Source organism: Struthio camelus, chromosome 4, assembly GCF_040807025.1.
Source record: "Struthio camelus isolate bStrCam1 chromosome 4, bStrCam1.hap1, whole genome shotgun sequence".
Taxonomy (NCBI): Eukaryota; Metazoa; Chordata; class Aves; order Struthioniformes; family Struthionidae; genus Struthio; species Struthio camelus.
The window spans coordinates 74,048,718-74,075,672 of NC_090945.1; the positions used below are offsets into that span (position 1 = coordinate 74,048,718).

At 38.9% G+C, this 26,955-nt stretch overlaps 1 protein-coding gene across 4 annotated transcripts in view; it reads left to right on the top strand.

Annotated features, from left to right (window-relative positions):
- MAN2B2 (mannosidase alpha class 2B member 2) overlaps positions 1–26,955 on the top strand; it is a 32,795-nt gene that overhangs the window by 2,424 nt on the left and 3,416 nt on the right. Inside the window, exons 2-16 of one of the 4 annotated variants that reach the window (XR_011141110.1) lie at positions 1,279–1,425; positions 5,214–5,319; positions 7,691–7,863; positions 9,171–9,286; positions 10,295–10,472; positions 13,382–13,580; positions 16,946–17,136; positions 17,969–18,155; positions 19,049–19,182; positions 21,307–21,563; positions 23,899–24,090; positions 25,067–25,319; positions 25,426–25,536; positions 25,634–25,826; positions 26,563–26,629. Coding sequence is in view for 3 of the 4 variants with exons in the window: in XM_068943413.1 (XP_068799514.1) it covers positions 1,279–1,425; positions 5,214–5,319; positions 7,691–7,863; positions 9,171–9,286; positions 10,295–10,472; positions 13,382–13,580; positions 16,946–17,136; positions 17,969–18,155; positions 19,049–19,182; positions 21,307–21,563; positions 23,899–24,090; positions 25,067–25,319; positions 25,426–25,536; positions 25,634–25,826; positions 26,480–26,629 (2,587 nt within the window). In the remaining variant the exon portion in view is untranslated. Of the gene's footprint in view, positions 1–1,278; positions 1,426–5,213; positions 5,320–7,690; positions 7,864–9,170; positions 9,287–10,294; positions 10,473–13,381; positions 13,581–16,945; positions 17,137–17,968; positions 18,156–19,048; positions 19,183–21,306; positions 21,564–23,898; positions 24,091–25,066; positions 25,320–25,425; positions 25,537–25,633; positions 25,827–26,479; positions 26,633–26,955 lie in introns of those variants that run through there. The other 3 variants (XM_068943413.1, XM_068943416.1, XM_068943415.1) reach the window with 3 other exon arrangements.

Consider the following 26,955-nt stretch of genomic DNA (forward strand, 5'->3'; position numbering starts at 1 on the left):
TTTTTACAAAGCTAACTTGATTTCAGTTAGGGAAAATAAAGGGAGGGAAGTACGCTTCTGATTTGGATCACATCCTTCCGTTCTTATTTCAAGATTTCCTTTCGTACAGGAGATTTGCCTGAATTAAAGCTATAGATTCACTTGTTAAAAACTCTTATGCAGTGATATATAAGGTGGATGAGGGTTCTGTGTCTTAATCACCTTCAGATGTGTGCGTGTATTGTGGTGGCGTGCGTTGGCTAACTTGGCTGTGGGCTGTCCGTTTTACTTTACTGCGTGCGTGGCTCTTGGTCAGAATGGATCTGGCCAAGCAGCAGTTGCTCTGGTAAAGAACCTTCAGATAACTGTGTTATAGATATGTGCAGAACCTTTGCTACAAGAAAGCACAAACATTGCAGGAAATCGTAGGATAAATGCTCTTGCCTGTAGTCGTGGTATATCCCTTTTAAGGGAAGGGTGAAAGAATGGATCTGGCCAAGCAGAAGTTGCTCTGGTGAAGAAAAGTGTACCCGAAATACTGTTCTGTACACAACTTTAACATGTTTTTCATTTCATACCATATGATACATTATAACCATATGATAGGTTGTTTGATAGATACAGCAGTCATGTTTGCATTCCAGTAAAATCCTTAGGCCTCATTCTGGAATCAAAGTTGTTTTAGAAACTGTATAGAATAAATACATGGTTCTCGCAGCGGATGAGCCTACATCGAAAGTCAAATTCATTCTAAGAGCTCTTTGCTAGTGTTGTTTTACTCTGTCCTAAAACATCAAGTAAAATGGAGTTATTTTTCATGACTGGAACTTCTAGGGCTATAATAGTATAATTTACAGTTTATGTATGACTTGATTACACCAGCAATGCACACCCACAGCATAGAGTCATACTCTGCGAAAACAATTGTAGTGATTCAAAACATCAGCCCAGCAGAAGATCAGAAATGGAAGAACAAAGCATGCGTTTTTCATCCATATTGGTGCAAAGTCTTATTAATGGCATTAATGATTTTAAGTTAAGCAGTGAGCGACAGAGGAACTTGTTCCCACCTCTCTGGTGAGGTCCCTCATCAGAGGATATACTTTGGAGCAGATGGGCTCACAGGCTGTAGCTATAGGCTTATAGAACTCAGTCTTTCCACGTATACAAAGAAAGTTCGCGACAAACTTGAGTTTTGGATCTTTCTCCTCAAGCCCAATGACTATTTGAAATGCTCCATTTATTATATGCAAAATACCTCTTTCCAAAATATAGAGTTTATTTTAAACTGTTTTGCAGGAAAGTATGCATGCTTATGCAGCAAATGTCTACACGTCTGTTGTGGAAGAGCTAATGAAAGGAAAGCAGCGCAAATTTATCGCTGTGGAGCAAGAATTCTTTCGACTCTGGTGGGATGCAGTAGCCACGGATATGCACAAACAGCAGGTAAGTTGTACTAGAGCCGAACCTTCCGTTAACAGAAAAAATCCATGTGCTTTGCAGAGGGCAAGAAGAGGCAAACTAGTTTAACATTTGCTTTTTACCAAGATCTTGCATGGGTCATCTCTGAATAGGTTCTGTAGGCTATCTGGTACTTTTTTATGAAAGGACCTTAACTCTAAAAGTGATTGCAAGAGGTTCTAACTCCCAGCTGCAAGTTAGATTGGTAGGAGGTAGTAACCTTTGAACTGAAGACTCTTTGCACTTTGCAGTTTTTGTTTTCAGTGCCTTTCTTATTTTGGGGCACGCTAGTGTAAGATCTAGGTGGCTCTGAAAGAATCTGAGCCATTATCTGCTAAACTTCTGAAGCTTTTGAACTGCTGCCTGACACTGCTCACAGAATGGAACTCTTTTCAATTGAATATTGCTCAAAAACTCCCATTTGTGTTTAAAAAAAAAAAAAAAGGGTAATGCAGTAAAAAGACAATGCAAGATTTGAGAAGAATAGCTATTTCTTGGATTTGTTTACTTATGGACTGTGATCCCTTTCAGTCTTAAGAGTTTTAATTCAAGCATTTTTTTCTGCTGAAGACATTATGAAGTTTTGCTTGTCGTTTCTCTTTTCCTCTGGCATGAAACATGCTGAAATTAAGGACTGGGCTGGTAGCCTAGAAGCCGATAATATATTGCATCACAATACATGATGCTTAAGCTTTGGACCCTAAAACCAGAGGGTGTTTCCCATAGTAGGTACAGATTTGAAGGTCCCCTGCCTCTGTTACAACAGTCCGGGCAACAACAGCAGTATATTACTTGCAGTACATGAAGTTGTGGTTTGCTTGAAGTACCGGGGAGATGGTTGTATAAAAAGACACCTCTTGTCTATTTTGTTGCAAGCTAGTCTTTCAATAAATTCTAAGAAGTTTAATAATTATGATCTGTGTGTGTTTGACCTTAGTGATAGATTTTGCTATGTATTGGCAGCTGTCTGTGTGGGCCCTTTGCATCTTGCAACAATAAAATCTTGTTTGTTTTCAATTAGAAAATTATATGATAAGTTGGGGAGGAATTAAAAAGAAAACAAGACTTGGGAACCGCTCTGTGCGGGACAGGAAAGTATTCTAACTTTCTAATGGAAATAGATCTTATATCAGGTATGTAGTATCCCTCTAACTCAAACTACGAAGAAAAAGCTTATGTTCCTAATAGTTATTCTCTCTAGTAAAAAGAATCCAGAAAAATACTCATTCATCACTTTGACGTCAGTGGTGCAGAACTAGTAGATATGAGTCTGCCTTTAATTTTCTAGCCTAATTGCTGATAATTATGGCTTTTATGCGTTTTTAGTCAGCTTTACAGTTGATTATCTGAAAAGTAAAAGGGTTAAAACCAAAATCTTTTAAACCTATGTGTCAGAAACACTGAATATCAAATAACATTTAATAGCTATAGAGCTTGCCGATATGTAACATTTGTTTTTAACATTAGCGATCTGCAAGGTATTGGGCCTTGAAATTAGGTCACTGATTACTGTCCTGCTTTTTTCCACTTGAACTCCATCAGTGATTTTCTATAATACAGCTCTCTGATTTAAATTTTGCCATTCTTTTTTTCTTAAATCTTGTATTTCAGGTAAAACATTAATCTAATTCTGATTTCTTTTGGAATGTCTGCTTTGGTTTAGAGTGGTAGCATTAAAAACTAGTAAAAGGTATGACCTGATAACTGAAGCTGATTTTTTTTTTTTTTTCACTTCGGGCAAGAGAATATGTAGTACTGAGTTGTGTGGCAGTAGTACTGCAGTTGTGAACCTCTCAGTTCTCGGTGCATGTTGTTTCCACAGTATTTCCTTATGTGAAACATTCCTGTGAGCTTGCCCTGGCTTGATGTCTGGGTGTTGTAACTAAGGGGGAGAAGGTGTGTAGCCACTTCTGTCTGGTTTGGAGCAATGGGTTGATGTGAGGATAGTGACAGGTGTCCTGAGGCCCACAGGTAAGCTGTATTACTATCTGGTGATAATACTGTCTGGTTTTGGTCAGTGAAAGCACTTGTCTTTACAGATGCAGGTTTTTTTTTTTTAACGGTTGGATATTATTTAAATTACTGGAACTATCTGTGTCTTGTATGTTCGACCTCTGAGTGGTTTCACAAAACTTAAATTTGAAAGTTTTCGTGGCCCAAAGTCTGGATCAGAGGCATCTTTCTTGGACATCCTCCCAACTGGGGTATAATAGCCACAGATGCTTTTCATGTAGGTCAGGACTAGTCTTGTGCTAACACCAGATATCAGTTATTTGGTCTCCTAGCATGCTAATCAGTCACCACAGTTGACTGGAACTAATTTATGAATGCTTAGCCCTAAAGCATTTTCACAACATTGTGTAGGGGAGGAATGATTGTAATCAAAATTGACAATCTGGCATCGTATCTGAGCAGACACAGGGGCATTCAGTGAAGGTTCCTGGGGAAATAAACATAATAGTTCTGGAATTGTCATCCTGCATGACAGATTTTTTTTTTTTTAAAAAAAGGACAACAAAAGTATCTCAAACTTCCATCAAAGAAAGTCTGTACAAATATGTATTTTAAAGTTCCAGGTAGTGAAGCAACTTTTTTAAAAACAGAGAAGATTCCCTAAGGTTTCTAGAAAGGGGCGCAGACTGTTACGTTTCCCACCGCACACACCGTTCCATCCCAAATATTTGCTAAAAGTTGCATCTGAAGTTGTTCTTGCCGCTTCTAGTGGCTGAAATTAAAAGAAAAAAAATCTAAAACAGGTGTTAATATATTGACAGCTTTTGAACTAGGAAAAAGAACGAAAATGGAGGTTAGCAATGAGTTTAGTCGGATAGGCAAACCTGCCGCATGTGGAGTAACCATTTCTTAATAAAGCATTTCACTTCTCACAAAATGAGCAACCTCTGATTTGTTTTGGAAGTATAGGCCTACATGGAAGGGGGGAAGTCTTGCTAAAGAAAACAAAGGGCAGGCAACCTTTCCTTTAGAGTGTTATCTTTGCCATCCCTCATAACTTACTTGGAGGTTTTTTGTTTGTTTGTTTGTTTTTACTACTATTTGTAGTTCCGAGTTATTTGAAATAACCTTGATTGTACTTTTTTGTCCATCCCAAACATGCAAGATAGATGCTTACAGGGTTGAAGCAAAGTGTTCCTAGCCATGGTGCAGTGGCACCCCCTGCCTCCCTCCCAGGTCCTGCAGAGCTCGGTCTCCAAAGTGGTACTGAGGCAGCGCTCTAAGGGAAACCCTGGGAGCCAGGCCATCGCAGCTTGCATGGGGCTACCTATTCCTCTCTGGTCCAGCCACCTAATGCCCTTCCTAACCAAAGACAGATGCAGCAGGGAGAAGACTTTGGAAGAAGCAATATTATCTTCTTTTTTTTAATTCTCTAGCTCTATTTGTCTTGAGGTGGCTGCTGGTGTAATGTATGGGGGCAACAGTTAGGTGTTTAGCTGGTATAAGGGCGTAAGATAGCCTTATGGGGGAAACACCGGAAGGTCAGTGTCTCTGTGGCAATGAGTGTGCATCCTTTGTGCCTAGTGGCTGGTTTCAGTGTAAGCTGTGTAGATTGATGCACTGTGCAGCACATAGCTTCTTTCTGCTTCACTATTCGATAGCACTCAGTACAGTCAGACTTTTACCCTTCTCTTGTCCTGGGTGCCTTTTTGACAAGCGTTGTGTCCAACTAATATGCTGTGATCTGAAATGACTTTGTAGCCTGTGTGATTAAGACTAAAATGGTGTTTATCTTCTGTGTCTTAACTTCAAAATCATAGGTACATAAGTTGCTTCAAGAGGGACGACTGGAATTTGTCATTGGAGGGCAAGTGATGCATGATGAAGCTGTGACACTAATTGATGACCAGATTTTACAGTTGACAGGTATGCATATTTGCACCTGGCTTTTAGTTTTCACTGTTATGACCTTGAGAGTCTTGTTTACTGTTTGTTTCTGCACCCCAAGTTTGCTATTACTTTTTTGCTCTTTCAGAACCGGTAAGTGTCTCAAATTCTTGATGGTGGATTATCTCTATAAAAATCTTTGCTTACAAAATAACACACAGTTCTGCAGTAAACAGAAGGGTCACTGAAAGCTGACTTATAGTTTAATTGATGTGAATTATAAACCGCTTTAGAGCGGAGGCCTTTTTAGTGTGCATATATTTGAAATCTTAAGCTCCTGGGAAGATAGGTAGGGTGAAATGCAGGGTATGAAACACACTAGGAGAAAACAGTAACAATTCAGGGAGTGGGGATTGTTGTGCTTAGACTAAGTCTTCTGCAAAACATGGGTTATGGAATTTAACTGAAGTCATCCAAACTTAGATGAAAGACTTGCTGGATGAAGAAACCCCCATTTGTAATTGTTAACAACTATCAGCACCCTCTGTTATAGAGCATCTCTCAGAAATTTGTGCCTGTTTCCCATTTTAATTTTCTAGCTTCTGCTTCCAGCCATTTGGATCTGTTTTGCCTCTCCACCTGATAATCTAAAGGGCCTTTTTCTCCATTTAGGTTTTTCTCCATTTGGTTAATGAAAAGAAACAGCCCAAATCATGCAATTAGTATGCTACAGATGCTTAGACTATGCCACGAGTATGCAGCATGGATTTTTTGGGGTGAAAGGGGATCTATTAGCCACAGCTGACTGTCATGCCTGATATAACCCTGCCCATTTCAGTGCTACGTTCTGGACAGCTTTCTACATGGGAGAATAAAAGATCAGGAAACAGTTTTATCACGTGCTGGATCTGACCGCACAGCAACACTGGCCGTGTTCATTGCTTGTCGGTGTTTGTCAGGAACACAAGGAGAGCAGCTGCTTTGGACTCTCAGTGAGTCACCATATCACACTGGCCAAAAGGAGATGGGATGAAGTTTTTTTTCATCAGATTCCTGTGTTTAAAGCTGGTTATGTGGGCTTAGCACACCTAGCCCGACATTTTTTGAGAAAATAACACTAGTATTGAGTAAGGAGCCCTTTTGTTAAAGCTTACTATAGCTTTTTCTTTCACTGGAGTTAGCTGCATAAATCATTATTTCTAGTTTAATATTTCATTCTGTATATAAAAGTATATATTTTATTTAGAAGAAGATTCAAGTTTAATATAGTAGGAACAAAAAATATATTAATATATGTTGGGTTTTAAGACCCCCGGTTGTTTTTCCTAAAAGTACGCTGCTCAGTTTCCACTGAATCAAGTAGATGTGAACAAAATACGTGTCCTTGCATGGTGTGCTGAGTTCATCTTGAAAAGCCAATGCAGACATCTGGGGTCTACATTTCATGTCTTCTCCTGTCTGTCCAGCCAACTGTGTTTTGGAATAACCTATCAAACTATGCCTAAAATGTGCATCAGTCAGAGGAACTAGAATAAACCCATTGTTTGTGAACATTTTCATGAAAAAAGCCCATGGGAAAGATGAAGGGAAAAGAAAATGGGACCTCAGTTGAATCAAACATGATCTTAAAGTTTTTGGAATAAAGATAGTTCAAAATGGGAAAGATAGGATTGTATTTTTCAAATGATTCTAAGCACAATTCCAGAACTTTAAGATTTTTTTTTTGGGGGGGGGGGGGAGGGGGGTAAGGATTCTGATGTGATATACTGGAGTTCTTTAAATTAACTACTTTGCTGTGTTTTTTTAACATATATTTAATTGATTTGTCTGAATGTATCCTATTGTCTGCTTTTTTTTTAAATTTGTAAATCCATCTTGTAAATGGGATTGCTGTTAACCGTTGCCTTTTTCTATGATTAAGTATCATAAGAATATTTATTTTATTTAGTGGATGGGTTCCCCTGTCCCTTTGTCATTGACATGAGACTAATTCCTGAGAATCGGTGGTGAGATTTCACCAAACACAATCCCAAATCCTGCTTGTTGTTCTGATTCAGGCTTTAACCTGACTGTTTGCTTGAACCTAATCTGGCTCTGAGTACTGTTTCTCAGGCCTGTCTCTAATCGTAATTCCTCTTTGTTTTTAAGCTTTTCTGATATTAATAAGTTGTACTTGGCATAGCAAAATAAATATTACCAGTGTGAAACTTTCCGCTGTGAATTGTTGCATTTCTGAAGCCCCGAACATTTGGGAAAACGACAACAAAGGCACTATCCGTCCAGTGCTTATCTGGGAAACGACAACAAAGGCACTATCCGTCCAGTGCTTATCTGTAAAGCTATATGCCTATTAAACTTCTGAAATGAACTTGTAAAAGCATCCCTAATGTAAACAAATTTTGCTTTGCAGAAGGCCATGGGTTTTTATATGAAACCTTTGGGATCAGGCCTCAGTTTTCTTGGCACGTAGATCCTTTTGGAGCTTCAGCTACAACACCGACTCTTTTTGCCATGGCTGGTTTTAATGCTCATCTTATCTCTCGAATTGACTATGATCTGAAGGCTGACATGCAGAAAAACAAGGTAAAAATATCCCGAGGAGTGGAACCCATGCCGACCTCTCTTTACAGTACTCTAAACCAAGACGTTAAGAAAAGCATCTCTCTTATCTGTGCAAGAAAATGTTTCTTCTCTAAAAGTAATGTGCTGATTGCATATGGTAATGGTGAAATATATCAAGTCTGTGTAGTACTGTTGGTATTGTCATCTTGTCTGACTTTTGGTCAAGGACAAAATATAGCCTACCCTCAAAGAGGCATATTAAAATTTGGCCAATTGAGTGAGGCATAAGAGGACACTGAAATAGCAATGTTGGAATTGGACATGCATAGTACAAGATGCTTCCGGCTTCTCCTGAAAAAGATTTGTGTATATATGTGTGTATATATATGTGTGTGTGTGTGTATAAACACACACATACACACACACACACACACATATATTTTTTAATATACACCGCTTTAAAACGTAGCATGTATTTGGGGGCAGTGGTTGTCATGCTTGTAACATTTATTTATGTCTGTGAAAATGGTAATACTAGGTCAATCAGATTACAACTAATCAGTTTTTTTGCTGAATTTGATTTTCATTTTCAGTTCTGCCTTCCCTTGTGCACAAAGTCCCAGACACAGTAAATATTTTTCGTAAACAGTACTGGACTCTGGTCAGTCATCAAGTTTACACACTAAATGATGTAAAATTAAGGAGATTTCATTGGTGTGAACTGTGTGTTAGGCAAGTTTATGTGAAGCTCTGTGACATTTAAGGGTCTCTGAAGAAGAAATATGTTGATTTCAGTGAAGCAAGAACCTACCACCTCACGTTGTCGGTGAATTGCCGTACTTCCTTTCTGCTAAAACCTCTTAGAAGCCTTTGAGAATCTTTTTCCCATCTTAATGTTTTTTCAGGCACCTGACAGTCTGGAGGCTTCCGAAACTGTAAAATTTTTTTGCATTGATGAAACGTTGATTCCCGCTGACCACAGTGCAATCTAGACTACCTTTGGTTCTTTTGCAGCTTATAGGTGTTCAAGTTCTTCTGAAACAAGTCAGGGGTAAAGCCCATGGAAAGTTAGGTTCATGTTTGGGTCACAGCAGTATGCTATTAGTGTGCTGCCTCCTTCTCTCCTTCATGACTTCGGATCACAGAGAAGGAGAAAATGTGCATGTGACCTTTCTTGGGGTATCATTGGTTGGTTCTTAAGCAAAAGTACTCGAAGTAGTAGAAATGGCTGGTGGAGAGAAGGGCAAAATGAAGTTTTAAGGTGATAATGATGGTAGTTCTGTGCTTGTCTTCAGGGATAATGGTTTCCTATCTTTTTTGTTTTCCAGAAACTTCAGTTTGTATGGCAGGGCTCTCCTTCCTTATCTGAAAGTCAGGAGATCTTCACCCATGTTATGGATCAGTACAGCTATTGCACTCCATCACAAATACCTTTTTCAAACAGGTCTGAAGATTTCCCAAACCTGAAGAAGTATTGATCACCTCCAAGCTTTTTATGTTGTTGGAGCTAAAGCATTTTCTTTAACCTTTTTCTTTCAACAGTATTCTTCTTTGCCTCGTAGACCCCCATTAAGTGAAGGGGCTGTCTAGACTCTGTAGAGCTGAATCAGGGTTATTGAGCACCCCTGGCTATCCACCATAAGACGTGAAGTGTGCTCAGTACCTAAAAATTGAATTATCACAAGTGATACTTTACTATTGACAGGTTTTAAAAAAAAATACTTAAATATTGACAGGCTTTAAAAACAATGTTTTCTACTGCCAGGACGCTTGGAACACAGGCACCGCATTCACTTACATATGCGTCTCTCCAGTCCCTACCAAATGTGAAACAAATTGCTATAAACAGAAACCTCCAAAGCAGTATTGAGTTTTTGTTCTTATCTTTGAAATGATTTAAAGAGTTCGGGAAGTTCACCATGGAATTGACTATTGCTAGCTGATTTTCTATGAGAGATTTTAAGCCTTATTGGGCTGAGATTGCATATATTGACTGTGTACAAACTAGAGAAACTGTAAAAATTTCCATTCATTTTGTGGGGAAAAAAACTTGAGCGCTTCTGAACTGAAATATTAATAAGACTTAAATGTGCAACTTTATCTTAGCATCTGGCTGATCCAGTAAATGGCTGTTTGTAAATGAAGCGCGCTCGGGGGGAGATCCTCGTTGTTAGAGTTTGCCGTTTTGTCCTGTAATTTCTTTGCTCTGTGCTGGCAAGCAGCAGGAACTTGGAAAGCTGCACAGTGCGAAATAAAAACAGATAACCTACCCCTCACGCTCAGAAGAACACTAAAAACTAACTACTAGGAATGAATGTAAACTGGAGTTTTTTGCATCTTATTCCCTTTGTGTCTGCATTTTTTTTAATCCTATCATCTTTTGCTGTGTTTTTTTTGCCCTTCCAACTGAATAAATCCTGTTTATAGCCTGTTGCTTTTTCTTCCTGCTTAGGTCAGGATTTTATTGGAATGGAATTGCAGTTTTCCCAGATCCACCAAAAGATGGTGTTTATCCAAACATGAGTCTTCCTGTTACGGATACCAACATCCATCTGTATGCACAAACCATGGTGGCAAACATTAAGGAGAGAGCGTCCTGGTTCCGAACAAGTGACGTCTTGTGGCCCTGGGTAAGTGCATCATCAGCATTTGGTTTACAAGTGGCAAGTACTCCTACGGTATGGGCAGTGCTAGTAAATGGCACTTTGTCACAGCATGTGGTGCCCAGCTGCTGGTACAAACCTCCTGATGGTAAAGTGTTTTCTGATGAGTAGGCCCTAAATGTCTCATTAGTATTTATTTTTTATAATAGCTCCCTTGTGCTGTCTACCAACTGTCTGCCAAGTCTTCCACCTTAATTAATCTAGAAGGAAATGTGACAGACCAAAAATAACCTCTTGCCAAACTGTATACTGCAATAATGCTTCCTTTCTCCTCACCTTGTTTTGCCTGTTTTTATGCTCTCTTTATGTAACTGCTTAGCACAACATCACCTTAAGTAAACAAAAATGATAGTGTTACAGGCAAATGTGTTAAACATCAAGGAGACTAGGCCTGTCCTAAATGATTTGTAATCATTTTCTCTTATACATTACTTGCGTTCTACCTAGAAATATAACGATCTCCCGACTTGGTCATCCAAGCACTTCTGGCGTAAACTGAGCGTATAGTCTGTTTTTGAATTTTGATGGTTGCTGTAGGTCCCATAATTACAATAAAAAAGGATAATGTGTATTCTTAAGGTAGCTGTTTCACCAGATTATCTGTTCTTGCAAAGAGAACAGATGTTTTCTGACAGATGCAGTTTTCTGAGTCACCAGTCTCTTTCTCTCCTGTGTTTGTGCTGCTGTTGCTTATATTGACCTTCCTTGTAAAGGGAGAGGGAGGAAGTAGGATATGACACTCGAGCAGTGCGACAGTGAAAGTTGTGCTAGAGTAGGGAGAAGGGAGTTTTGAATGGTATGAATAAATTTGAAACGTCTAGATCAAATCCTGTAGTCTTAAAGTATAGTAAGAAAATTCCAATCTCTGATTTTTCTGCTTTATTTGCATTGCTTGTGATTCTTACTTTGTTTAAAGCTCATTGAAGTTCATTACTCGTTCATACTGCTATGTAAATGTGGAGAGAAATCTCTACAGCTAAGCTCGGCATTTTTCATGCTTACAGACAGTTTGGAGTTGTTGGATTTTTCTCTCCAGTTAAAAAATTTAGGAAATGCCCAACTTCTACTTTATAGTCCAAGCATGAAATCTGACCTTGGCAGTTTGTGGTGGGTTGTATGGACAAAGCAGTGTTGATTCATGAGTGCTTATTTGTGCAGGAGGAGGGATTGGACTGGGTGCTGGAGTAAAAGTTCAAACCTGCCCTTTAGAGGCCATAGCAGAAAAGGTAGCAGGATGTATGGAATTGTCTTAAGGGCTGGAACTGATCCTTGAGATGTCATTTGGCGCCTGTGTATTTGTATTAGTTTTACAGTAAGCACAGTGTTCCTCTGCAGAATTTCAGCTACTGTGCTCACTGCCAGTGCGAGTAGTCTACCAGTACATCCTTCCTGCAATGCAAAATGGCTACTTCTTTATTAAAAAAAAAAAAAGTCTCTGTGGATTATCGGTTGAAAGTGGTATTGTATAAATGCAGAGTAGCGTTAGGCTGGTAAACATTACTTATTCCTTACAAATATAGTTAGAATCTGCATTAGCAAGTCCAGTTCCCACTGAATGCCACACTTAGGAGCTAATTTCAGTCTGAAGTTGATTCCCAGTTTCTGCTGCGTGTATGCAGAAGATACCAGGTATCTTGGAAGAGCCCTTCTGTTTTGGAAGTAGAATTCTTTTGCCCTATGAGCTTTGAGGGCCAGGCACGTGGCCCAGGGTTTGTAAAGGAAGTGACAGGGACCCCACTTGAAACGCCTAATAAATGGGGAAGGGATGAGAGTTACACTAAGACCAGGAAAGAAAAAAGAGTGGGTTTGCCTGTTTGAGTTCAATTGAAAGAAGGCTTATCAGGTCTTATAAGGTTGGAGTGAATGGTGGGGTAGCAAAGAAAATAGATCCTCCTTAGGCTCTTCTTGAAACCTCTGCTAATTTTCGAAGACAGTCTTTATTTTGAAATGAGATCAGGATTTTACGTGGCCTCCACAGCCCAGTGCTGACTGTACACTTGTGCAATGTTTTCTATCTTAAGGAGCGTATTGTCTAGTACAGACGTGTGAAGATGAGGATGCATCAAGCTGATGTTGCTGTTTGAAGGCTAGCTCTTCTAATAAGCCTTTCTGTATGGAGAAGGTTTCTTAGTACATGTTACTGTGCTTCAGATGCATGTACTGTATCATTGATACTTTAAGAATGCATATGGGCAATGGCTGAGTAACTGTCTAACTTTCCTGTTCAGCTACAGTAATTGAACAAATACATGGTTAGTTATGCATTTTTTAAATATATTTGTACATGCAGACAGTCTGTAGTTAGATGCCTTCAACAGAAAGCAGAAGTTGTACAAGCACGTTGAAAAAATAAAATCAAGCCTTAATACCTTGTGCATCACCCCTCCTAACTGTTAGGAAGAGCATCAGTAAGACTATATTCTACTTCCGTAATGGGAGATCAACAACGCATTGTGCGACACTTGTACTATGTGGTTCTCCGTCCAGATTGTTCTGTTTCACATCTCCTTGGTGCTTTCTAAAGCTCCTAAGAACGCTTACGAAAATCCCTTGTTTTCCACCAACTGCAAGGAATGCAATGAGAAAAGAAGTAAAGTTCTTCTTTCTAGGCGTGTATGCATGTATTTTCCAATTGGTACCAAGAAGTCTTACGCGCTTACACAATATGGTATGTCAACACACTTCTTTCTGGCTACAATGTCGTTTGTTTATCAGTTGACCTGTACAACTAACCCAACCCGTTCTTGATGTTTTTGAAACAACTTTTAGATAGGCAGTCAAGATCAAAAGAAATAGTGCATTATAGTAGTGTTAAACAGATCCTTTTAAGTTAGATGACACAAAGTCATTTGGCTGTTTTGTTTTCTGAATTTCAGGGCTGTGACAAACAGTTCTTTAATGCATCTGTTCAGTACTCCAACATGGACCTAGTGTTGGATTATATTAATGAGCATTCTGATCAGTTTGGAGTGATTGTCCAGTATGCCACTGTTGGTGATTACTTCCAAGCAGTTTATAACAGAAGTCTTGCGTGGGAAATCCGGGACTCTCGAGACTTTTTTCCATATTCAACAGGTAATCAAGTTCACAACTGCATAATGTCCGCCTCAAATGTGCGGGTTTAAAGTTTTAATAAAGGGAAATTTGGAAAATGGGAAATAAAACAAAAATGCCTTCTCTTCTTATAGCAACATTTATTTTTGCTACCAGGTCCCATCATATAAGACAAATTGATCTCAGCTCAGTGGTGAAAGAAAAATGATAGGGCAATGGTTAGAATAGTTCTTTGGGGTAGCTGGAACTAAGGGACAAAGGAAGAGAGCCTGAAAGAAAGAGTATAGGAATAGCCAAACTTGGCAAGAAGTCTCACTTGAGGGTTTTAATTTGCTTCCTTTAAATAAAAACAGCGCCCTAAAGGAAAGCTAAGCAGAAGGTATATTCATGAATGTTATAACATCCAAATTTTGTAATGGCCTGGATTGTGCAGTCATCAGGTTCTGCTACAATAAATAAAAGATCTGAGAAAATACTGAGAAGTGAGATAAATCTATAGGCCTAAATCATCTGGCTGAAATTCAGTAACATGTTTCAGTGGATGTCTGAAGGAAAAATACTCCCATGTACGTAAAACACTGCAAGCCGGGTTAGGAGGTAGCAGTGAAGAGGGATTGGAAAAAAAAGTGGTAGCAAAGGTGCTTACATACAGTGTTATATGTATGTTAAGAGAACCACACGTACACTAATTTAAAGCACAACTGATTATTTCCCTCATGAAACTGAAGGATTTGTCTGCAAACCCTAAAGCAGAGATCCTAGGACCCGTTGTGCTTCAAGTATAAATTTTGAATAATTGTTTCATGATTAGATGTAACTTGGAAATCATTCTTTTCTCTGCCTCCCACATGTGGGCATGCACCTGTAATCTAGATATGCGACGGTATTAGGTATGCTTGTTACGGCCCTCTTTCTCTTCCCCAAAAATCAGCTGTTGTAAGCTCACAGTGGTCCAGGATCCATGGAACTGTAGGGAAACTGATAAATTGAAAGATTCCTAGAAACAGAGGGATGTGTGGCTGAGTAGAGCAATGTCCCATTAATACCTGTTAGAAGAACTGGATTATGCGTGATTAGAGATGGGAAAGAAGTGATATGAGAGTAATGTATGAATGTGTGAGGGAGAAGTGAGTCAGGTTACCTATGATTAGCCAGGGAATCTGAAAGCTCTTAGGTTACATCTCTGTTAGTGCAGTGGAGTAAGAGTGGGTCAGAGTGAAATAGTCAGTGCTGAGGATGTGATGTCCACACTCTACATATTTCCAGGAAAATTTGGTGTAATCCAGTCTGATTAATGCGTGTTGCTTGCCTTCAGGTTTATTATTGCATGAAAAGAATCCAGTTGGTGATCTTCAAAACTCAATCTGTTATATGAAGTTAAAACACGCTAAGTAAAGATGACCTGTAGATTCACTTCAGAAGCATGCTTATGATCCAAACTAAAACATGAATGTAGATGAACCCCTGAAGTCCCCTGTAGCTCTAGGAGAAAATATTTTTTTCAATAAAGAAAATAGTTGCAAATTCTCAAAAAAAAAAAAAAAAAAAGGTATTTCTCAAAAAGAGAAATACCCCTTTTATTTCTGAATTTCATGATACAATGTGACCCATTTGTTGCAGTTGCTTGTTACTTGCTATGCTAGGTTAGCTCTTCAGACAGGTCTGAAAAGTAGTGGGAAGATGCAAGGGAAGGTATTGCTGTACCCAGCATCCGTTTATTCCCTTTCTCCAGTAAATATACCCCAAACCATCTTTTTTGAGAGTCTCATATATCAAAGTATGTAGAGAGAAGGCAACAGCTAACTTCTCAGTTTTGAAGCTCATTAGTTTGTTTCATGGCACTGATCAAATTGTCATTGAAGTACTCTTTTTCTTATTTATTTGTAACTACCACTACTCCATCGCACTTATTTTTTGTCACTGTGGATGTGTATCTCAGACTCTTAGGACCCAAATTTAGATTATACATCCAATATTCTGCAGCGTGTCTGCTAACTTTTTAAATGAATAAAAATAGCCATTGCTTCCTGTGAATCATTGTGCGGACTGATCCCTGACTCACTCGCCTCCCCCTAGGGATCATGTCATATCTAACAATTTACTGATAAAATCATTGCCAGTTCTGACTGCTAATATCCTTTTACATCTGGGCTCTTACCTGTATCTTTTGGCGTATTTTACAGGCAGTAGTCGATTGCCACTAGTTTGCATAATAGCAGCGCCCTCAATGTTCTAGGTGGGTGCCCACACATAGATGCAGTCCCTTTCCCAAAGGGCTTACTGTGCCTTGCAATTGCAGTATAGATTTGAGTGCACTTTCTCCCACATATTGTTTTACTTCTCGATGATTAATCCTCTCTTTCTTCCTATGCCATTTTATTATGAGTCACTTATTGGGCTCAGTGTCACTTCTGACATATGCCTTGGAAACTCAAGTTTTAAGTTCCAGACGTATTTCCTTTCTCTACTCTGCTCTCGTTGTACTGTACTGGAGCGTGTACTCTTTTGCTTGTAACCTTGAAAACTGAAATGAATTCATTCTGTTTGAATTCTTAGCGTTTTTCAGACCAACAGGAATTTCACATAGAGGTTTTTGACCAGAAGTTCACACTTTCTCGTGGTTACTTTAGATCCCAGTGTGATGGCAGATTGTTACAGTTTTATATATGCATTCACAAAACGCTCTGCAACTGCTTTTTGTAAAAATTATTTCGATGGCTTATCCAAAAAAAACCCCATCCAACAAGTGGAGATGTGGCAGTCTTTTTTTAAAAACAAATGCCTGTTCTCCTAGTTTACTGTATGGACTGCTAAGGCGTTAGCACAAATGAACTGTTGAAATACTTTCCACTGACCACTTGAGGGCATCTTTTGATGCAGCTTGAAGTGCTGCAGTAGTTTGGAATCACATTGTTACATCACTGTTTCTACTCCATTTTGAAGAAATTAAATTTAAGATCAGTTTATTTGTCGGACTAAAAGGGGAGAATATGGAGGGCTTATAACAAGTGATAAACAAGGATTATAATGCACTTCCTTTATTGGTGACTAATACAGTGTGCTTCAGTGACGCTTCTAGAGTTGTCTTGTACAGGTCGTTAGTGAAGAAATTTCTGCAAACACAGGTTTATTCAGCAGGTAACAGCTTTATGTCAACAATCTGGTTGTTAGGCCTATAGGAAGGATTGTAGGTTTCCAGAGTGTGTGTGTGTGTGTGACTGCAGTTCTTTACAGGGTTTGTGACTATTCCATTTGATTGATATATCAATCCATAAACTTCTTTTGATTTCTATCAGAACTTCTACAACGGGAGTCTAATAAATAACAAATGAGTGATGGCTGAAATAGTATTTTGACATACTTTGGAACTGTTCAACTCTTAACAGAGCCATTTCAAGCATGGACAGGGTTTTATACTTCGCGGAGCATATTGAAAGGAATTGCAAGGCGAGCAAGTTCACTGCTTTATGCTGGAGAGTCCTTTTTCACACAGTATGTCCGGAAACAGCCAGCAAGTTCTATTTGCAAATGTCAAGCCTTAAAGCAACTTCAGAGCCTTAGGTGGGCAGTCTCAGAGGTAAAGATTAGTATTTTTTTGTAATGAAGTATTTGTTGCTCAAAGGTAAAGTTTTTCTTTTGCATTTCAGTTAGCATGTCTCCAGCTCGTTTTTGTCTCGTAGAAATAATTTTCCGCTGTAGCAAGTCATAAGCAAAAATAAAGGGATTTGGCAAACCAATAGTACATAGCCCCTTAGCCTTGCCTCCGAGATATGATGACTGGCAGAAATTTTCTTCACCTGGAGAAAGGGCATACAGTTCCAAACCTTAAGCATGTGGAAGTTCTTTTCTCAATGTTGTGTTATCTACAAAACGGTTACAAAACCCGAATGAACCAGCTGAAAACTACTAATAATCTCCATCTGCAAGTTAGAAGAGGATCAAGACAGATCTGTTCCTTCAAAGTTTGGCTAAGACATCAGTCTCATGTCAAAAAACCATTTACAGACCTAAGTGCTTTTGGTGGTAGTGGTTTGGTTCTTAAATAAAGGTCTGCTATATGAACGGCCAGATCTCAGTAGGAGAGGAGAAAATTGTCTTGTTACCGTATTTTTGCAGTATTTGTGATTTTTTTATGACTTGTAATTTTTTCCTCTAAGTAATTTTAGTAATCTTTAAATGTTAAGAAAGGCATATATATAGAAGGAAATCTGTGTGCGTCTTGTCTTTGCCTGTTCTGCCCTATGTATGGTCATTTGGAATAGGCGAAACAAATCTGTGAATATGGTTGGAGTACATTATTATTTTTAAAGTTATATGTCTGAAAATTACTGGATTATCTTATTTCAAATGCAAACCTGAAGTTGTCATCCAGTTGCATTGTGACCTTTCAAACTACTTTTAAATGCAAGGTCCAGCACCATGATGGTATAACAGGCACAGAGTCTCCCAAGGTGAAGGACATGTACGTGGATAATTTGATGTACGGAATGTTCAACGTAAAGAAGCTGATGGCTTCCATAATCTTTGACCTGAACAATGCTGAGAAGAATGGAGAGGTCTATTCTTATGTTTACAGTAAAGACGCAGGAAAACCAGGTACTTTTTAACGCAGCTTCTCTATTTTTCCAGGCTAGTTCGGTTATCATGTTTTTCCTTCAAGACAGTCAAAATTGTATGTACCGCTGAAGTTCTGTGAAGAACAGCTGGAAAATCCTGTTTGCTTTATGAGATCTGCTAAGCTTGATGCAAACTCGGATAAATCCATGAGTTCTCAGATCTCAAGTATCTAAAGCTAGGATCATATAACTGTTGTCAGGTATTGCTCTGTCCCACTACAGATCAAACTTTGCTCCCAAATTCTGACCTCAGCTATGTAACGGAGGTGGTGGAGGTGGTGGTCATAGGAGTAATTACTAAATTAACCCTACTAGGCAACATAGTCTTATGCAGTGAGAAGCACAGTCATAGTTAAGAAAAGTTATTTTTAGGATGTACTGTCTGCATATGTAAAAAACGTAGCAGAATTTTTGAGGAGTATATTCTAAAGACGGTACATTCCCTTTTATCTTCACTTTGGGAACTGTTTAAACTCTCAGACACAAACAGTGTCCTGGGCTGCTGGTTTGGGTTTTTGGGTTTGGGGTTTTTTTAGGACTGTTTTTAGATTAGACTTCTCATTTGATTTGTGTAACTGAAAGTTAATACTGCATGACAATAAGTTGTGGTAAGCTGCTTATTTTCACTCAATGCATTGACATTCAACTCAGGTGTCACTTTCTGAGTACAGGGTCTCTTTGAATAGAGTATGTAGAAGGAGGATTTTTTTTATTAAATACTGTGAGATGTGTACCTTTTTCAATCATGATGTTTTACTGCGGGGTTTTATGTTAAAATTTTATAAAATTATACCTAGACAGATCTCATTTTGTAACATCACTTTTTAAAAAATATATAGTCGTTGTGACTGATTTCTCTGTGTGTATACAAAGGTACTACAGATGTTGACCAATATGTTATTGTCTATAATCCACTGGCTTGGAACATCACTACCTTTGTCATGGTTTCTATCAGCCATTCATCAGTCAATGTATACGATGAACTGGGACACTCTGTACCTGCCCAGGTACTTCAAATTTCTTTCTTTCTCTTACTCTTCTTTTGTTTGCCAGTTCTTACTGACTTTATCCCTCATCCTGATGAGATATGGTAAAATATAGTATTGCAGTGGAAAGAAGGATTAGTTCAGACTGGGATTTTCCTAGTCCCCCTTCTTAAGTGAGTGTTCCCATGCCTGTTCTCTCAAACTAGAAAATTCTTTAAGAGTGTCCTAAAGGCTCCCTGCTCTAACGTTTGGTTTGTCCTTCCTTGTATGCCTGTTGAATGGCACCTGGCACTTCTTGTCATTACTTTTCTTTCCATAAAAAAAAGCTTTCAATAAAGCGTGCTGGATTTATCCCTGCCCTCCAACAGACAATCTCTGGTTGTGCGGTTGACAGACTGCCTCTGTGTTCTAGGAACATACCTAAGAAATATAGGTCTCGGTTATAAGCCCTGAAGGAGCTGGGACAGTCAGCTGCCAAGCAGACCCAACTTATTCTATGTCCTAATCAAGCTCCAAGATGAGCCCAGTAGTTCTCTGGGAGGTAAGAAGGTGGCCTCAAATGCAGGCTAAAGCTAGCCTTCATCAGGAGCATGGGCCTTAGACTGCTTCACTTCACTGCTCTGTTAATCCTGTAGCAAGGCCTTCTGCATGTAAAGGCCCAAAGAGGTTTGACATACTTCCAAGTGTTCTTCTCTGTCCACTAAACATCAGATAGCTCAGGAATTGCTGCCAGCTGCACAGAGTTCCTATCACTAATGCTCTCCGTGGCATATTACTATCAAGGGACATACTAGCTGTGACACACAACAGCTATCCTATATTTCTGCATATATGCATGGGATGGCATAAGATCCCATGAAAGCTGTAAGTCTCTTGAGTTAATGCATAGTCATGCTTACCTGTCAGCCACTCGCCTCCCAGAAGTCCTCTTATCTGCATTATTTTAGCCTTGTAAGATGAAAGTGGAAGATTGAAATGTATTTAAAACATCTCTTCCAGGATTTAGGATGCCCTGAGGTAATACTGTCATTCTTTATTTAAAAAGACAGTTCTCTGTTCCAGAGTTGGTCTTTCCTCATCATCTTTGCCAGAAGGTACCCATACGCATGTATGAACAGTCACTGCAGCCTAAATGAAACCCGTTTACCAGTAATGGGAAGGTGGTTTGTTTTTTTTCTTCCCAGATGTGCTGTTCAGAAGTGCATTCATATCACATGCTCCTTCCTCTTGAAAGAAAGAGATCTTTTGCTCTGAATCCTCATGCGGTTATGTGGTTGAGAGGGACAGAGGACTGGCAAATGTTCAGCGCTCTTCTATACCACATGCATGAGTTGTGTAGTGAAAGGAGAGACTAGGAGTAGGTCCTGTTGATACCGCTAAGGTGAGGAGGTATGCAGTTTGAGTAATTAGACATATGCCACAGGGTGAAGGTACAAACATCTCACTCTAAATAATTTCTAGGTAGTGGTAAGTAACTTCTCTGTCCATGTAATCTGTACAGTATTTATCTAGTCCCATTTTCTTTCCCTGAAGTATTACTAAATTATGTAATGTTAAAGGAAAATGTTTGTGTAAATTGAAGAAATGATAAAAGTATTGTTTACAGTATTTTGATACTAAATATCTATGGTATTTTGTTTCTACTTAAAATATTCCACCTCGTTTTCCTTCTGCCTTGACTTAAGGTGAGGGCATGCCCTTGTGCTGCTTCCTCTTGCCACTGGTTTTCTCATGCTAGTTGCCTCTCTTATGCTTCAGTCTCTCTTCCATCATTTAACTGATAAGTTTCATTTGCAATTGTTTCCACTCATGCAGATGTTTTGGAATGTGATCGTAAGTCAAGATCTGTGATTTCCTGTTCACTCAGAGGTCATTTAAATAAGATCTGCCTTAACCTTTGCTAATGCTTAGCAGCCCTCTTTCCTTCGCTAGAATGGCTAACCTTAGCTTGAGGTCACTAAACTCCCAAAACAAAGTAGCATGAATCCATATTATAACTAAGAAGTACAAGAACGGTTTATTTAGAGATTCCCTCTCTTTAAAGAAGATAACTTTAGTAATTTAAGGCTTGGAACACATGAAGACAGTTGCCTTGCCGGTTAATTCTATCTGTAATGAAGCATTGTTGTGTGTGTTAACTTACAGATTCAAAGCTCGGCAGAATCCCATTTTACCTATGATCTCTATATTCTAGTTGCAATAAGTGGTCTGAGCTACAGAAAATACAGTGTTAAACCTTCACTTGGTAAGCAGTCTGCATTTATTGGAAGATCAGTTAAGTACAAGCAAAAAGACATAACCCGTGCATGCCAGCAAAGTCGACGGTTGCTTCCAGTGGTTAACGACTGCTACCAGATCATGTTTGACCAAGACACTAACTTAATGCACAGCATTACGGAGAGGTGAGATTGCCTGCCTCTATTAATAACATACTAGATTCTGTAAAACCCTTTTTTAAAAGTAAGTCTAAGTACTGTATCATGTTTCTTTATTTTGAGAGTTACAATTCCTCTTTTCATCTCCAGTTCACATGTTGATGTTTTCTACAGAAAAGAGGACGCTGTCATAGACAGTATGCCGTACTATTACTGTAATGTTGTTGTCCTGTTTAACCATGTAGTCAGTTTAAGCCTATATATTAACTAGTATATCCAAACCTCAGCAAAACATTGTTCTACTTCAGAGCTAAAAAGGGGTATGAATGTGTGTTCGTATTAAAAATAACGAAGAACACACAGTACAGCTACACAATGAGCCTTAAGTGATAAAGCAAGAGCTTTCTCCTACTAACCAGTAGAGCTTTGTGGGTCCTCTATCACTATTTCCGTGGTAGGAAACTACAAAACTTTTTGAAAGAAAGCAAGCATTCCTTTTGATGAGGCAAATAGAACAATCAAGATTGAGGTGGGTTTTGGGATTTGCAGGTTGTCTTCCTTGGCTGATAGGAATTGGCCCAGTTGCTTCAGCTTCAGTGGAGCTGTGCAGCTTTTTGCCAGTTCAGGATTCAGATTATCTCAGCTGGATGCTGATAGAAGATCTGAGATCTTTCACATTGATCTAATGACTACCAGACCTCTTGGACTTTTGTGTTTGTAATTCTACCTCTTTGAAGTGAGAATTTGTCCAGTGCAGCTAGAAATTAGCCTTAAAACTATAGCTGGCCCTGAACTGACAGTGCAGGAGCAAGTACTTTCTCTAAGTGCTTCCAGATCCTAACTGATTCTAGAACCTAGTTTATCACTTTGAACATTCCTCTGTGAGAGAGAGCAAAAATAGATCCAAATCCCTTTTTTTTTTTTTTCCATTTTGTTCTGGTGGGCTTGGAATTGAGCACAGTGGAGAAGCGGGGTGCTCTTTTCCTTGGCAAGCCCTCAGGTAACCTCAGAATGCTTGGGTTTCAGCAAGTTTGCTTTGGAGTAGTGGGAAAGAGTGGACCAGCAGATCAGAATGGGGGAAAGTGTTGTGTTTGGTGTGTATGTTTGTTTTTGTTTTGTGTGTGTGTGGTGTTTTTTTTGTTGTTGGTTTTTAAAAGTAGGGTCACTTTGACCCTGAAGCCTTAAAGGTTTAGCTCCAGCAGGTAAAACTTCTGGGTCTTGCCTCTGTGCTGGAAACGCCTCATAACAGGAGCAGTAAAAAAGACTGCTTCTCAGTCGTCATGGTCTGTATATTAACACTAGCTAAAACTGTTGGCCGTTTAAACGTATATGCCATATTGAAGTGGAGTATCTAAGAAGCACGTTTTCCTGTTTAACAGTAGAGTAGATAGCTGGGGGCAATAGCATCTCAAATTACCTTCAGATGACTCTCCAAAGAATGTGAAATGGAGTCCTAAATAGCTTAACTGTAAGTAAGTTTCAGGGTGGAAGGAGACAAAGTAGGTAACGAGTGTAAATTTTGCTACCCTATTGCCATTATATTCTTATTACAGAAGTTAAATATGGAAATCTGCATCATACTAGTTTACGTAGCTACCAAATGGGTTAAATGAACCCGATTAATATGTTGTTACATGCCTCATTTTTGTGCAGAGAGTAAGTCTTTGATCCCAGAGCAACTTGCTTTTGCATCAAAACAATGAGCTAATGTGGATGTCATTTATATTTTAAGATATTTCTATTTTATAAAAATATTAAATTGTCGGGGGCGATGCGTACCGGAAGACGACTGGGAGCAGCAACAAAGTATTTTCTCAGTGCCACAAACCCTGGGAAAGTGTGCCTAACGTGAAGACTTGCGTCAGTGCCAAGACGGATGGGGGCGCGTGAGCTATCCGAGCGCAGATATCGAAACCAGGGCAAGGATATGAGAGAGAGAAGAGAATCTCGATGCAGAGCGCGGCTTGTAGCAATGTAGCAAAGTAACAAGTAACTTTAATCTGTAAACACAGCTATATTCTCACATGATAAGGTGTATGTTCTCACACAATAAGGTATATAAGAGAGGGTGGAACGTGAAATAAATAACCTTGCTTCACTACACGCAAGGTTTGTGTCTTCAATCCCCACATAAAATGACATGGAAATTCCATTTATTTGCGTGTTGACAAATGTCTTAACGGGAAGCATTTTCATTCTCTGCTGTTCTCATTTGCTGAGTCTTATAAATTAGTTATTCAATCTGAGGAAACAGATTTTTCTTATGTTCCCAGCCCCTTTCCCATTGCAGTTCAGCTTTGCAACTATTATGCACAAAATGTGTTTGTAGGTCGTGAAGTTCTTCTCCTTTGTAAATTCTCAGGGAGACTAACCAGACTGTCCGGCTGACCCAGGAGTTCCTCGAGTACCACGTGAATGGAGATGTGAAGAAAGGACCCATTTCAGATAACTATTTATTTGCCCCGAATACTTCAGCTGTTCCCGTGTCAAAAGCGGTAGGATTGGAAGTGATTTCTGGAAACTTAGTGACAGAGATACGCCAATATTTCTACAGGTAAACACTGCTACACCTTCACTTCACTTGTATGTTTACTTCTCTGTACACATACATGAAAGTAATTCTGTGTAGTTACAGACAATGAACAATGAACTCTGCACTGTTTAGCTCTTAAAAGTTCTAGTATGCAGCTGGTAAAGGCAGTGCGGAGGAAGCACTTCTTTTAACAGAGCATGTTATAGAGGGAGGGAGGTGAAGATTGTTTGGAGTTGCTTTTTTTTTTTTTTTTTTGGTTTGGTTTATAATGTAGCTTCTATTAAGATTCTATTTTCATGCCATTCGGTGAAAACTGCATCTTAACATTTCCATATGGGTGGAATTTAGATGTAACAGTTCTTTTTTTTTTTTTTTTTTTTTGAACTGTAGATATCTTTCATATAAAAAGTGAATTAGTTAGTGACAAAAAGAAGACATAAACTGAGTGACAGAGAAAAGTAGCTAGCTCATCAGGCCTGTAAGTGTCCTTGTATGGGATTCATAACTTCCCCACCACACAAACCCTGGTTATTTGAGTGAAGCCTTTTGGTTTAAGTTCAGTTGCATTGTACAAGGAAGGTAGCTGAGAAAAAACTTTTGAAAGCACAGTGGAATTTTTGCATCAAAATTAATGTTCCCCAATCGGAAAAATTCATAGATGGAACAGCAGGTATTTGTAGAGAGTAAATGTATTGCTTAGGCAGTCATAATTATTTTCAAACTTTGCTGTTAATTTTGTGAAAAATGGAGAACCTCACTAATCAAGTGCATGTTCCTCTTTACACTTAAAACATCATAGAAGATTTTAATGTCATTTACTCTAGCTGAATATCTGTATATTTGAAGAATAAAAATGACTTTACTAATTGTATGAAATAGAATACAGGCAGTGTTGTGTGCGTGTATGTGGGCATCACGAATAATGTGCAAGTCTTGACATAACAGATCCAGTGTTTCACTTGCTAAACTGTGCATATATTTGCTCTCATTTTTATAGTAATGTTACTGCTCAGGAGTACGTGTATGTAGTATATACCAGGATGTATATGGTACCAGACGGCTACGATGGGAAGTTGCTTTGCCACAGGATAGAGCAAGAATACAGCGCAGGGCCTTTGGAACTAAATCGTGAAGCAGTTCTAAGAACAAGCACAAATTTGAATACTGGACAGCTACTCTACACTGACAGCAATGGATATCAGATTCAGAAAAGACTATTCAAGGCATATGTGAATAACACAGTAGCTCGGGTAGGCACAAAGGCATAATCCAAAAATCAAGTGTGGTTATGTTCATTTTCCATTACTTCTAACTAAGCTAACCTTAGCGCTGTGTGACTTCACTGTGTGTTTTCAGAACTATTACCCTATGGTCCAGACTGCCTACATTGAAGATAGTAGTACAAGGCTGATGCTGCTTGCAGAAAGAGCTCATGGTGTCTCGAGTCAAGGAAATGGACAAGTGGAGGTAACAAATGGATGCTTTTTTCCAAGAGAATAATTTCATGGCTGTTGCTACTGTGAACAAAGCATGATGGCTGATTGCTGACACTTACCTAATACAGGTGATGCTTCACAGGAGGCTATGGAACAACCTTGAGTGGGACCTGAATTACAATCTCACTTTGAATGACACTTCAGTGGTTCGTCCTGTGTTTTGGCTTATTTTAGGAACCAAGAGTGTCACCAGTACATTGTATCGGACAAGCGGACTGGCATTAGAACACAGACCAGTTGTTATGTTTGGAGCATTATCTGGTAATTCATTCTATTTCCTCTTCTATTTTTAGCGTCTGAATGGCCTAATTATTTTGTTTTGATTTATGTTAAGCCTATAAATGCAGACTTCAGGCTTTCTCTGTGTGGGGAAGTTAGTGTGCAGTGAGCTAGGAGGGAGATTTAGAGTTCTCTAATTAGTTTGTATTAATTTTCAACATGGACGTTGTCCAAATGTATGAAATGTTTCTCTTGTTATGCAGTTATCTCTACTTTCAGAGGAGAACAAGTTTTAAAGCCTCTAACAGAAACAAAACATCCACATAGGAAATTAGTACAAAGTAGCTAGTGCACCGTGTATTAACTTCCTGGATTCTGAGCCCTTAAAAGAATAATTCAAAACAAGCTTATTAAAACTATTTGTTTGATTTATTAACCAAAACTGAAGTCTGGTAGTGGAATAGTAACTTAAAGTTGTAATGAAGTCTGCTTTATGGAAAGCTCTAATGGGCTTCCCTGGCAGTTAGTCATGCTATTTTCTGCTTTGTGTCTCAGAAGGCCTCAGAAGAGAAAGCATAGCATCTGCTTTGGATCTACCTTGGCAGAAAAAGCAGAAATCTTTTTACCCCTCCAAAGTACCCTAGCCAGGCTTGTGTATGTGATTAAATGTTTGCTTTGTTCCATTTTGTATGGAGGAGATAAACCAAAGCTAGCCGGACAACTTCAGCTGAATTCAGTCCACAGTTCTGTAACTGTCCCACCTAATCTTCATCTCCAGACTCTGAGCATTCCAGGGTGGAAATACAGCTCTAATCACACAGAGCAGGTCCACAGCGTTCACATGGGTAGGTGCTGTCAGAAGCATGGCTGAATAAGTTACACTTGAAAAAGCTGGCTTTTTTTCTTTCTGTCTCCAGTGACTATTTAAAAAGTTGTCTGTCTTTTCTGTTTCATGTGACTAGTACTTTTATTTATTCAAAGCATTAAAGTCCTCTATCAAGACAGTTAATTTTACTATTTGAGTAGACCGATCATGCAATACAATATTTCTCCTGCCTGAGTTAATAATGTTCTAGTTAGTGTAATGTCCTGTTAACCACGGGAGCTGGATATTTGCTGTTAGTGCCCTTGCTAATCCTCAAAGATGAGAACTAAGTCAAAACAAATAAGG